Source organism: Tursiops truncatus, chromosome 2 (assembly GCF_011762595.2).
Source record: "Tursiops truncatus isolate mTurTru1 chromosome 2, mTurTru1.mat.Y, whole genome shotgun sequence".
Taxonomy (NCBI): domain Eukaryota; kingdom Metazoa; phylum Chordata; class Mammalia; order Artiodactyla; family Delphinidae; genus Tursiops; species Tursiops truncatus.
Window position 1 is genome coordinate 82,913,796 of NC_047035.1, and position 14,046 is coordinate 82,927,841.

A 14,046-nucleotide genomic window follows, 5' to 3' on the forward strand; every position below is an offset into this window, starting at 1 on the left:
ACCTACCCCTGACAGCTCCAAAGCAGCAATGGCAGTGTGGCATATTTAGAGGAAGACAGGGCCTAATATATTCACCCTTTCTTTCTCCCTCTCTCTCTCTCCTCCCGACCCCAACACACACACAGAGAGAAACATATGACATACAATGGCATGACTGGCCTGTGGCATAGAAGAGAACCAGAAGTTCTCACTTGCCCCGATTAGGTAGAAACTGACCTCTTCCCACTGCACATCATGACACCAACCAAAAATGCACACATCCAAATGTCCCCTATAATTAAGAACCACCCTATTAGCCTACAGAGGAAATTTCAATTAACTCAAAATATCAAAACAATGCCCACAGTGTTATAGATTTCCACATTGACTTTTAAAACAGAGGGCTTAAAAAAAATCCTGGAGAACAAGGGAAAAGCACCATTTTCTAATTAACTATAAAGTCAATGAAGAAATAAGAGTACAATAACAACCTGTAGAGAATAATGATGATACCATACAACAAAGAATGTAGTACAAAGCTAAATCTATATGCAGAAACAAATTTATAGCAATAGGGCTTTTATCATATTGTTATGGACTGAACTGTAACCCCCCAAAATTCATACATTGAAGCCCTAACCCCCAGTGTGGCTGTATTTTACGGAGGTAATTAAAGTTGAATGAGGTTATTAGGTGGGGTACTAATCCAATAGAACTGGTGTCCTCACAAGAAGAGGAAGAGGCACCAGAGATATCTTCACCCTGCTCCTCTTCTTCCCTTGTGCACAGAGAAAAGGTCATGTGAGGACACAGTGAGAACGTGGCCATCTGTAAGCCAGGAAGAGAAACCTCACCAAAAAACAAATTTTCCAATACCTTGATCTTAGACGTCTAGCCTCCAAAACTGTAAGAAAATAAGTTTCTGCTGTTTAAGCCACCCAGTCTGTGGTATTTTTTTTATGGCAGCCCTAGCAGACACATATTTTAAGAGAAAATAAAATGAGCTTAACTAGTTTAACTGAAGAAGCTAGAGAAAACAATAACAAGTTCAAGAAAAGAAATATAGATAATTGTTAGAATTAGCAAAGAAATTCAAAACTGGCTCACAAAGGTATAAAAAGAAAAATCCTCAAGTATAATTTTAAAAAGAGAAAACACTCACTGTAATCAAGATAGCATGGTATTGGCAAAAGAATAGCCACATAGATCACTGCAACAGAATAGAGGATTCAGAAATAGACCTGCAAAAATATAGGCAACTAATCTTTAGCAAAAGAACAAAACAGTTGAATAGAGAGAGGATAATCTCTTAAACAAATGGTGCTGGAACAACTGGATGTCCATGTGCAAAAAATAAAAAAAGAAGAACATAGATACAGACCTTATACTTTTCACAAAAGTTAATTCAAACTGGATTATAAACCTAAATGTAAAATGCAAAACTATAAAACTTCTAAAACACAGGATAAAAATCTATATGAGCTTCAATTTAGTGACGAGTTTTTGTATACAACACCACAAGCATGATCCATGAAAGAAAAAATTGGTAAGTTAAGCTTATTAAAATTTAAAACATCTGCTCTGCAAAAGATACTGTTAAGAGAAGGAAATTACAAGCCACAGGCTGGGAGAAAATATTTGCAAAACACATATCTGACAAAGGAGTTGTATCCAAAATGTACAAAGAACTCTTAAAACTCAACAAGAAAACAACCAATCCGATTTTTTTAAATGGGCAAAAGACCTAAACAGACAACTCAGTAAAGAAAATATATATATGACAAACAAGCACCTGAAAAGATACTCAACACCCTTTGTCATTAGGGAAATGTAAATGCAAATTAAAACAACAATGAGATATCAATATATACCTATTAGAATGGCTAAAATCCAAAAAACTGACAATACCAATTGCTGGCAAGGATGCAGAACAATAGGAACTTTCATTTTTGCTGGTGGGAATATGAAATGGTAGAGCCATTTTGGAAGACAGACAGTTTCTTACAAAGTTAAACACTTATTGTATGATCCAGCAATCCTGCTCCTACATATTTACCCCCCAAAATGGAAATTTTATGTCCACACCAAAACCTGCACACTAATGTTTAAAGCAGCTTTATTCGTATTCATCAAAAACTGGAAGCAATCAAGATATCTTTCAATAGATGAAGGGAAAAACAAACAGTGGTACATCCATAGAAAAATATTTAGTGACAAAAAGAAATCAGCCATCAAGTCACAAAAAGACATGGATGAATCTTAACTGTATATTGCTAAGTTAAAAAACCCACTCTGAAAAAGGCTACATATGGAATGATTCCAATTATACAACATTTGGAAAAGGCAAAACTAGAGAGACAGTAAAAAAATCGGTGGTGGCTAGAGGTTTGGGGGAAGAAGGGAGAGTTCAATGGCGATTCACACAGGGGACCTCTGTTTGTTTTGTTTGTTTGTTTTAACATCTTTATTGGAGTATAATTGCTTTACAATGGTGTGTTAGTTTCTGCTTTATAACAAAGTGAGTCAACTATACATATATCCCCGTATCTCTTCCCTCTTGCATATCCCTCCCTCCCACCCTCCCCATCCCACCCCTCTAGGTGGTCACAAAGCACCAAGCTGATCTCCCTGTGCTATGTGGCTGCTTCCCACTAGCTATCTAATTTACATTTGGTAGTGTACATATGTCCATGCCACTCTCTCACTTTGTCCCAGCTTACACTTCCCCCTCCCCGTGTCCTCAAGTCCATTCTCTAGTAGATCTGCATCTTTATTCCCTGCCCCTAGGTTCTTCATAACCATTCTTTCTTTTTCTTTTAGATTCCATATATATGTGTTAGTATACAGTATTTGTTTTTCTCTTTCTGACTTACTTCACTCTGTATGACAGACTCTAGATCCATCCACCTGACTACAGATAACTCAATTTCATTTCTTTTTATGGCTGAGTAATATTCCATTGTATGTATGTGCCACATCTTCTTTATCCATTCATCCACAGAGGGGATCTTTAAGTGTGGTAAAACTATTCTGTATTATACCGTAACAGTGGTTACACGACACTATACATTTTTGGAAACCTATAACTTCACAGCACAGAGAGTGAACCTTAATGTATGCAATTTTCAAAAGATTATTTAGGATGTCACAGAATCCCAGGATAAAATACAGAATTTGATAAAACAATCTGTGTTATCAGTGTATGAAATAATTTCACTGGAGGGGGTGAAGGGAAAAATGTTCACTCTAAGTAACTGCGGAAATGAGTAGACTCTGCAAGACTAAAGGCAACAGAAACTGCACGTGAGCTCTGTACTCCGGTTGATGAGGTTATATCCTGTGGGGTACAGGTCAACAATTCTGGTATCACTACACACATACAGTAGAATTGAACAATTAAGTAAATGGATGGCCTTTGATGAGAGCCAGGTGTTTCACTGTTGGAGTGGTGGTTACAGATAAGCAAGAGAAAAGGCTAGAATGATCCATGGGGTAATAAAGTCAGAGACCTAAGTATGAACCTATGTTTAGCCTAATACAGATACAGATGGTTACACATAGAAATATTTATAGATAAGTGTGTAACAGGTTAGCATACACACAAATACTTCCTTTCTCAGAAGGCCTAGAGTCAACAACTCCCCAGTAACAGCAAGCACACCTAGCATCCAGATCTGGTTTCTAGTATCATTCTCCAATAAGAGGAACCAGCTGATCGGAGAAACGGCTGATTCTAGGACTCAGGTAAGAAACATAGAGGATGAGTCTGAAGCCAGAAAGCGAGGAAGTGCTCACAACAACAGCAAAATAAAACACACAGTGGAGGAAATATGACAAAAGGACACAAGAGTCAACTGAACAAGTTCCCAATGGTCAAAGCTGTAAAATTTTGAGCAATGAAATAATCCAAAGTATAAACAAATATCCACAAGTCAATAGTGAAATAAATAAATAAGGAGACTAGATGAATCCCCCATGCAGAATAATTCACAATGGGACTGCCCTGGTGGTCCAGTGGTTAAGAATCTGCCTTCCAACGCAGGGGACAGGGGTTCAATCCCTGGTCGGGGAACTAAGATCCCACACGCCGTGGGGCAACTAAGCCTACGCACCACAACTACTGAGCCCGCGCCACAGCTAGAGAAGCCCAAGAGCCACAACGAAGACCCAGAGCAGCCAAATTTTAAAAATAAATAAATAAAATGTAAAAATAATAATAAAGACTAATTCACAATAGTTTATGTAAATGCTCTGCCATCAAGGAAGTGATGCATAACTCCCCACTCCTTAAGTATGGGCTGCGCATAGTAACTTTCTTCTGAAGAAGACAGTACGGAAAAGGTGAACTATTGAGAAAATTTACAGTGGAGAAACCTGACAAATACTTCCTCAGCCAGGTGATCAAAGTTAACATCAACAGTGATAAGTTATACTGATAGTATGATGGGATGTAATGAAAATGGCACTTTAACTCTATGGTCTTCCTCCCAAGAACATACAATACAAATCGAATCATGTGAAATCCATGACATAAGTCATAACTGCTGGAAATTGTACAAAATACCTGACCAGTACTCCTCAAAACTGCCAAGGTCATCAAAGACAAGGGAAGTCTGAGAAAGTGTGCAGCCAAGAGTAGCTTAAGGAGACATGAGTAAACGTACTGTGGTATACTGGATGGGATCTTGGAACAGGAAAAGGACATCAGGTAAAAACTAAAAGCCTGAATAAAGTATGGACTTTAGTTAATAATAATGTATCAATATTGGTTCATTAATTGTAACAAAGGTACCATACTAATCTTAATAAAAGGGAAACTCGTTGCAGGTATATGGAAAATCTCTGTACTTTCTTCATATTTTTCCTGTAAATCTAAAATTGTGCTAAAATTAAAAATTAACTTTACAAAAATTCCAGATTAAAAAGAGAAACAAACAACTAACAAAATTAGAAATAAGAAATGGGACATATAAACAATAAGAAGGAGAATTATCATTTTTGAATGCTATATGAAGTTTTATGAGTAAAATTTTCAATCTCAGTGAAATGGATACTTTAAAATCTCAATGACGTGGACATATTGCCAAAATTGACTCCAGAAGACTAGTAAACTGTAATACAATAGTAAATATGAAAGAAGCTGAGAAAAGAATCAGAGAATTGCCTCCAAGAAATTATTTGAACCAGATGGTTTTTCCACTGAAATCTTTCAAATTTGGGGGAAACAGATAATCCCCATGTTATATAAACTGTTTCAAAGCTTAGAAATAAATGGACAGCTAGCCCCATTCATTTTATGAAGCTAACACAGACTGACAAAGCATACACACAACCACCACCAACCCCACCTCTACCTGCTACACCATGACATACATGCACATGGGCACACGCGCACACACAAACACACAGCTAATTTCACTTATAAATACAGAGGCAAAAATTCTGAATAAATTCAGCCATTCAAATCTGGTACTAAATTAGAATAATAATCCTCCATAACCAAGAAATACATTAACCTAGGAATAAAAGACTAATTTAGTATTTAAATCTATTAATTTTGAAACATTAATTAAGTTTGTCAAGAAGAAAAAGCTTTACAATACGTTAAATAGATATTGAAATACATTGAATAAATTTCAACACTATGTCCTTATAAAGTTCTCAGAATAGGAATAAGTGTTGAAAATTAATATTATTTCCAGGTGATCATAAACTAACAAGACTCAAAGCAAACAACTAAAGGTAATTAGAATAAATAAAATAATTATTACTGAGGGCCAGAGGAGATCAATGTCCCAACTCGAACAGTCAGGCAGAGAGAGGGCCAATCCCTCCCCCCTCTACATTTTAGTTCTATTCAAGCCTTCAAAGTATTGGATGATGCCCACCCACAATCAGGACAGTATTCACTTCACTCAGTCTACCAATTCAAATGCTAGTCTCTTCCAGAAACACCCTCACAGATACACCCAGAAATAATGCTTGACCAGACATCTGGGCATCCTGTGATCCCCAAATGACACATACAATTAGCCATCACAAAGACTGGGTGGATGACGAAACCATTAACCAAGATAGCGAAAATATACAAAAGAAGAAATAGGTTTCAACCATGGGAAATAAGGAGGGGGAGAGGAGAACCAGCAGGAAATAATGAATCCAGTAAAAAAAAAAAAAAAAAAAGTTACTATTCTATGAGCGGTCAACTGTGTCAGATGCGACAGAGGCATCAAATAGGATGAAAATTGGGAGGATGTCACTAGATATAGAATTTAGGAGGACCACTGATGAAGTAGTTTCTGTAGTGTGATAGGAGAAAATACAGTTGGGAAGTTGGGAAGTAAATGGAAGTTGACCAAGTAGCACTAGTAGGTGCGGACTATTCTCTCAAGAAGTCTGACCTTTAAGGAGAGGAGGGAAACCGAATGGTACCTGTTTGGGAGTAGGGTGACGAACCGAGGGAGGAGGTTTTATTTGTATGTTTTGTTGGTTTGATGGCTCTTTGATTCTGTTTTACGGCCAGAACATTTAAGCCTGGTTAGCTGAAGGGAAGGACCCAGAGGAGACAAGAGAGATGCTCTAGGTAAGAGACAGAAAAACTGATGGATCAGGAGGTAGGAGTAGAGTGAAGGGGATGGGACATTATTGACTTTGGCCTTGGAGAAGAAGAGCACCTGCCCTCCATCTAAGGGAAGAGGGTAGAGGAGCACAGTCAGAGTGCAATTTGGAGACAGAAAGCAAGAATTTGGAAGGGACTCCCAACCAGTTGGTGCATTTTCTCTGAACCCTAAGACTGCCAGGGTAAAGGACTTGCATAAGAGGATGGGAGGTTAAATACACAGTAACAATTTGGAAGAACCACTTTGGAGAATGTAAGAGAAATTGCTAAGCAATACTGAGAATATAACAGAGGTTAAAAATCAAAAATCCTTAGCTGTACCAGTCAGCACAATTATGTGATTTTCTCCCCAAGTCCTCTGCAAATCACAGCAGAAATAGACTACCAAATTTTCTTGGAATATTTAATCTTAACATGCAAGAGCAGAAGCAACATTTTCCTAAATTTCACAGAAAATCATTTTGAAAGAGGTATTTGCAAATTTTGAGAAATCTGATTGATTAAAGTGCCACTGTTTTGTGCTTACATGTACTTATACATTGGAGCTGGAAACACAAGGGCAAAAGTGACAAAGGCAAAAAAGAATAACCTCTATCCAAAACACCAATAACAAGCAATCCTATCACTAGATATATTCGTCTCAGAGAGTAATGAATTCTACCTCTATCCATCAGATAAATGCTAAAAACTAAGGGAAAACTCCTGGTATGGTAAATGATTTTCACATTTCTCTAGAAAAGCTTTAAAGTGATCCCTCAAAAATGTGGTGAGACAGACTTTTAAAATACTTCTGAAATCTCTAGCAAGTGCAATACTGTCCATTTTGAAACCTCAGTACTTGAGGATATTATCTCTGGTTTATGAAGTCAAAATGTGGTTTAAAAAGAAATCAATTTAATGTGGTGTTTATCTTTCTCATAGAGTCAACGCCCCATTTGTGTTTAGTTCCTATAAATAAAACTAAATACACAAGTATCTTTTCTTTTTTTTTGCTATTGTTTATTTGTGATGTTATAAAGGGACTATAACATCCCCAAAGGATGCATTTTGTGTTTAGAGGGTGGGAAAACATATTGGAAATTGCCATTCTGCCACTAGCCCAAAGTCCCTCGAGTTACTCTTAAGAAAGTTAAGGAAATGACTGGGAGAAATAAAGAAGAACACTCATCCTAAGAGTTCTCCCTTTGTTTAAAGGAAAAAAATAAGAACAGCAAAAAGTAGGTTTGGATATTTATAGATTTGTGTTTAAAGTTCAAGTCCAAATAAGCCTGGCTCTAAATTCTTCAAGAGATGCTTTTAAAGTACTATTTTAACTAGATGCCGCCACCTACTGGACAGTTTACAAGAACTTTGAGCTTTCCAGGGAACAAAGAAAAAAGTGATCATGGAGGAAAAGAGAGCAAAAGATTTCTGTTTTCATAATAAGCCTTATAAGAAACACTTTACTTTAAAATTTATGGCTATCCATAGGCTTGATCAAAATAATTTTTTAATTTTTAAAATTTTTACATTTTTAATTAAGAGGGGTAGTTGAAGTTCAGTGAATAACCTGGGAAAGAAACAAATCTCAGGACGCAACAGATATAAGCAGTGTCACATTTCATGATATGCGGCTATGCTGTAATAGTAGAAATATGAGACTATCAAAAATCAGTGCTAGGTGGTAAAATTGGACTCTTTCATTTCTATGCCTTTCTTTCATACATTTCTTTCATACTTGCTAATAACACATTTCATAAACTGAAGATTCCAAAAGTTACCTCTTTTGGAATAAGGTAATAATTATGTTATGTCAAATGTAAAAAAAATGTATAATTAGGCTAATAATGTAGTTTATAGTAAATGCTATCTCTTTTGGGTTTTAAGATTTTTAAAGACCAGATATATATGTGACTGCTGACATGCCTAGGATGTGAAGAGCCAGCAAGACATTCCATTAAGGAACCTGTCTTCTATGAAAGGCCAGCCACCAAAAAAGTCTAATTAAATCTGAACAACCAGGAGTACAATAGTGCTGTCTCTTCATTCTGGTGAACTAGTCAACCGTGAGGTAATCAAGACAGACGGCAGCAAGAATGAAGGGCGACAGACCCTTGATTTACCCAAAAGCATCTTTGATCCCCATTTCCTTTCACACTGACCCTACTCTCATATCTTATCTGCTCTGCACACGATAAACACTGCCAGTACACAATAAGTGACTAATAATTCGAAATCTAAAAATTGAAACTCTGACATGGTAATGTTTAAAGCAATGACTCTCTCTGGCCAAGCCTCTGGTAACTCCAGCTTCCAGATCATGAAGTCTAAGAAGTTTCCATGTTAGAGTATTAGTACTAATCTAGCATGAATGTAGATGTCTACAGGGCCTACAGTAGTCACGTGACTCCAGAGATACAACTCTGAGCTCCATAGATTTAACCAAATGGACCTGTCATGGGCTTTTAAAATTAAATGTATCTGATAGTTCAGATTTGTTCGTGAAGAAAGGCCAGCTGAAAACAAGTCTTTCCCTCTAAGGCCTAAAGTTCACTCAGTAGTGAACTCTGTGACCAAAAGGCTAATGTCAAAAGGCCACCATGGATCCCTTTACAGAGTGGCCTGTTTTAAAGTCCTTGCTCCAGAGTCAAGCACAGCAAGTGTGGCCTCTTAGAAATGCCTCAGTGGTGAAATTAGCATTTAGCTCCTGCATTCTAAAATACAGATGCTGAACGGCAAAGGGAACCATCAACAAAACTAAGAGACAACCTACAGACTAGAACATATTTGCAAATAATGTGACCAACAAGGGCTTAATTTCCAAAATAAATGAATAGCTCATACAACTCAATAACAAAAAAACAAACAAACCAATCAAAAAATGGGCAGAAGATCTAAATAGACATTTCTCAGAAGAAGACATACAGATGGCCAATAGGCACATGAAAAGATGCTCCACATAGCTAATTATTAGGGAAATGCAAATCAAAACCACAACAAGGTACCACCTCACACCATTCAGAATGGCCATCATCAAAAAGTCTACAAATAATAAGTGCTGGAGAGGGTGTGGAGAAAAGGGAACTCTCCTACACTGTTGGTGGGGATGTAGATTGGTGCAGCCACTATGGAGAACATTATGGAGGTTCCTTAAAAAACTAAAAACAGCTACCATATGATCCAGCAATCCCACTCCTGGGACCCCTACTTAGAGCCAGTCTAATGCCCAAGAGATACTATATGGCCATTTAGATGATGTTAGTTAAAGGATTTCAAAAGTGTCCTGCCAAAAAATCCATGTCTTCCCAATCACTAAAACATTCATTACTAAGTAAGTAAATTAAAATAAGTTATATGATTCCACAGTACTTCTGTAGAAGAAGAAAAAGAAAGAAAAGAAGGAAAAGAAGAAGGAGGAGGAGGAGGCGAATCACAAATATACAGTTGACCCTTGAACAACATAAGTTTGAATTGCACAGGTTCACTTATACACAGACTTTTTTCAATAAATGCATACTATAGTACTACACAATCCTTGGTTGGTTGAATCCATGGATGCAGAACTGCAGGTACAGAGGGCCAACTATAAAGTTATACCTGGATTTTCAACTGCACAGGGGCAGTGCCCCTAACCACCATGTTGTTCAAGGGTCAACTGTTACATACACACAAGTGGAGGAAGTAGAAACATATGCACAGAATTAACTGGCTGGTCTCATAAACCAGAACTATGAGAGAACAGGGAAAGGACAAATCAGTAATGGATTTTTATGAAAGGGTGCAGAGGCCTGAGTGAGACACCTCATGGGACAATCCCAGGCAGTTAGGGGACTGCACAAACTGGTGTATAGAGGCACCTAAGAGTCACAGGAAGTAAAGGCAAAGACACATTTTGTCTATTTCCTGATTTTTCACTGCCTTATCCTCCTTACCCTTGAGGAGACACAAACACTAGAAGACTCTGAAACATACCTAACTTCAGAGTAGTTCCATATAGTCCTATCCAACGTGATCATTTCCTCTAAAGAATTAAACTCACAAAGAAAAAGAAAAGATAACTGAATTGGGACTTTTACTTTAATCCAAATATTCTATGACCCTGAGATAAAAATAAAGACGAATCAATTTTACTCACCAACAGTTTCTTCTGATGCAGCAGTTAAAGCTAGAAAGTTTTTTGTACTTTCCATCTCCTCATTACTTTGTAAAGCTTCACCATTTTCTGCAGACTAATGAAAGAGAAGTAAAAGTGTAAACATGGGAAAAGAAGGCAACTATATTCATCGATATTTTTTAAAATTCCAACATGGTTTCCAATCCTGTACATACAAACAAGAAAGTCAGATCATTTTTATTCCTTTAATTAGGGAATCTGTTAATGTTTCCTGTTCCCTCAAAATTCTGTCAATGAGTATTCCCAGATAGAGTTGGACTATGTCTATCATTATATAATTACCTTGCTTAAAGTTTCTTAAGTTTCTGTTTAATGTTTCTATAACTAATGAGTAACCTAAAGATACATCATCAAATTACAGTTTCAGATATTTCAAAATTGATACTGTATTTTATTATGATTCCAGTTATAATTTATATTTCCAAGCAAGTAAAAATTTGCTTTGAGATCCAAGAGAAATAACTGACAGACTAAATTTTCCTGCTAAAATTTACACAAATTACTCTAACTTTAAGCACTGCATTTATTTTTAAAAATTTATTTTATTTATTTATTTTTGGCTGCATTGGGTCTTCGTTGCTGTGCATGTGCTTTCTCTAGTTGTGGTGAGCCAAGGCCACTCTTCGTTGCGGTACGCAGGCTTCTCATTACAGTGGCTTCTCTTTGTTGCGGAGCATGTGCTCTAAGCTTGTGGGCTTCAGTAGTTGTCGCTCATGGGCTCCACAACACAGGCTCAGTGGTTGTGGCACACGGGCTTAGTTGCTCCACAGCATGTGGGATCTTCCGGGACCAGGGCTAGAACCCATGTCCCCTGCATGGGCAGGTGTATTCTTCCCACCAGGGAAGCCGCAGCACTGCATTTTATACATTGCTTTTTTCATCCCAGTGGTCTTCGTGGGAACCTTGTAAAAATGTATTCTTAATCACTTTATGATTAATTCATATCATTGCCTGGGAAATTTCCTAGGAAGTCAGTCAACTAAACAAGGAGGAATTTTTAAAAAACAGCCAATCTGAAAGTAGGCATAGAGGGAACTTTCCTCAATATAATAAAGGTCATATATGAGAAACCCACAGCCAACATCATCCTCAATGGTGAAAAACTGAATCCATTCCCACTAAGATCAGGAACAAGCCAAGGTTGCCCACTGTCACCACTATTATTCAACACTGTTTTGGCAGCTTTAGCCACAGCAATCAGAGAAGAAAAACAAATAAAAGGAATCCAAATCAGAAAAAAAGAAGTAAAGCAATCACGTTTTCAGATGACATGACACTATACATAGAGAATCCTAAAGATGCTACCAGAAAACTACTAGAGCTAATCAATGAATTTGGTAAAGTAGCAGGATACAAAATTAATGCACAGAAATCTCTTGCATTCCTATACACTAATGATGAAAAATCTGAAAGTGAAATTAAGGAAACACTCCCATTTACCACTGCAACAAAAAGAATAAAATATCTAGGAATAAACCAACTTAAGGAGACAAAAAACCTGTATGCAGAAAACTATAAGACACTGATGAAAGAAATTAAAGATGATACAAATAGATGGAGAGATATACTATGTTCTTGGATTGGAAGAATCACTTTGTGAAAGTGACTATACTACCCAAAGCAATCTACAGATTCAATGCAATACCTATCAAACTACCACTAGCATTTTTCACAGAACTAGAACAAAAAATTTCACAAGTTGTATGGAAACACAAAAGACCCCGAACAGCCAAAGCAATCTTGAGAAAGAAAAACTGAGCTGGAGGAATCAGGCTCCCTGACTTCAGACTATACTACAAAGCTATAGTAATCAAGAGAGTATGGTACTGGCACAAAAACAGAAATATAGATCAATGGAACAGGATAGAAAGCGCAGAGATAAACCCACACACATATGGTCACCTTATTTTTGATAAAGGAGGCAAGAATATACAATGGAGAAAAGACAGCCTCTTCAATAAGTGGTGCTGGGAAAACTGGACAGCTACATGTAAAAGAATGAAATTAGAACACTCCTTAACACCATACACAAAAATAAACTCAAAATGGATTAAAGACCTAAATGTACACCAGACACTATCAAACTCTTAGAAGAAAACATAGGCAGAACACCCTATGACATAAATCACAGCAAGATCCTTTTTGACCCACCTCCTAGAGAAATGGAAATAAAAACAAAAATAAACAAATGGGACCTAATGAAACTTAAAAGCTTTTGCACTGCAAAGGAAACCATAAAGAATACAAAGAGACAACCCTCAGACTGGGAGAAAATATTTGCAAATGAAGCAACTGACAAAGATAACCTCCAAAATTTACAAGCAGCACATGCAGCTCAATATCAAAAAAACAAAAAACCCGATACAAAAATGGGCAGTAGAACTAAATAGACATTTCTCCAAAGAGGACATACGGATGGCCAACAAACACATGAAACAATACTGAACATCATTAATCATTAGATAAATGCAAATCAAAACTACAATGAGGGCTTCCCTGGTGGCGCAGTGGTTGAGAGTCCACCTGCCGATGCAGGGGACACGGGTTCATGCCCCGGTCCGGCAAGATCCCACATGTCGCGGAGTGGTTAGGCCCATGAGCCATGGCTGCTGAGCCTGCGCATCCAGAGCCTGTACTCCGCAACGGGAGAGGCCACAGCAGTGAGAGGCCCGCGTACCACAAAAAAAAAAAAACTACAATGAGATATCAGCTCACACAAGTCTGAATGGCCATCATCAAAAACTCTACAAACAATAAATGCTGGAGAGGGTGTGGAGAAAAGGGAACCCTCTTGCACTGTTGGTAGGAATGTAAATTGATACAGCCACTATGGAGAACAGTATGGAGGTTCCTTAAAAAATTAAAAATAGAACTACCATACAGCCCAGCAATCCCACTACTGGGCATATACCCTGAGAAAACCATAATTCAAACAGAGTCATGTACCACAATGTTCACTGCAGCTCTATTTACAATAGCCAGGACATGGAAGCAACCTAAGTGTCAAACAACAGATGAATGGATAAAGAAGATGTGGCACATATATACAATGGAATATTACTGAGACATAAAAAGAAACGAAATTGAGTTATTTGTAGTGAGGTGGATGGACCTAGAGTCTGTCATACAGAATGAAGTAAGTCAGAAAGAGAAAAACAAATACCATATACTAACACATATATATGGAATCTAAAAAATAAAGAAAGAATGGTTATGAAGAACCTAGGGGCAGGGAATAAAGACGCAGATCTACTAGAGAATGGACTTGAGGACACGGGGAGGGGGAAGTGTAAGC

General features: G+C 37.4%; 1 protein-coding gene across 1 annotated transcript in view; it reads right to left on the reverse strand.

Moving 5' to 3' along the window:
- Positions 1–14,046, reverse strand: part of FSIP1 (fibrous sheath interacting protein 1) — a 206,644-nt gene that overhangs the window by 167,171 nt on the left and 25,427 nt on the right. The window contains exon 5 of the mRNA XM_033851438.2: positions 10,713–10,806. Within this exon, the coding sequence (XP_033707329.2) occupies positions 10,713–10,806 (94 nt within the window). The remainder of the gene's footprint in view (positions 1–10,712; positions 10,807–14,046) is intronic.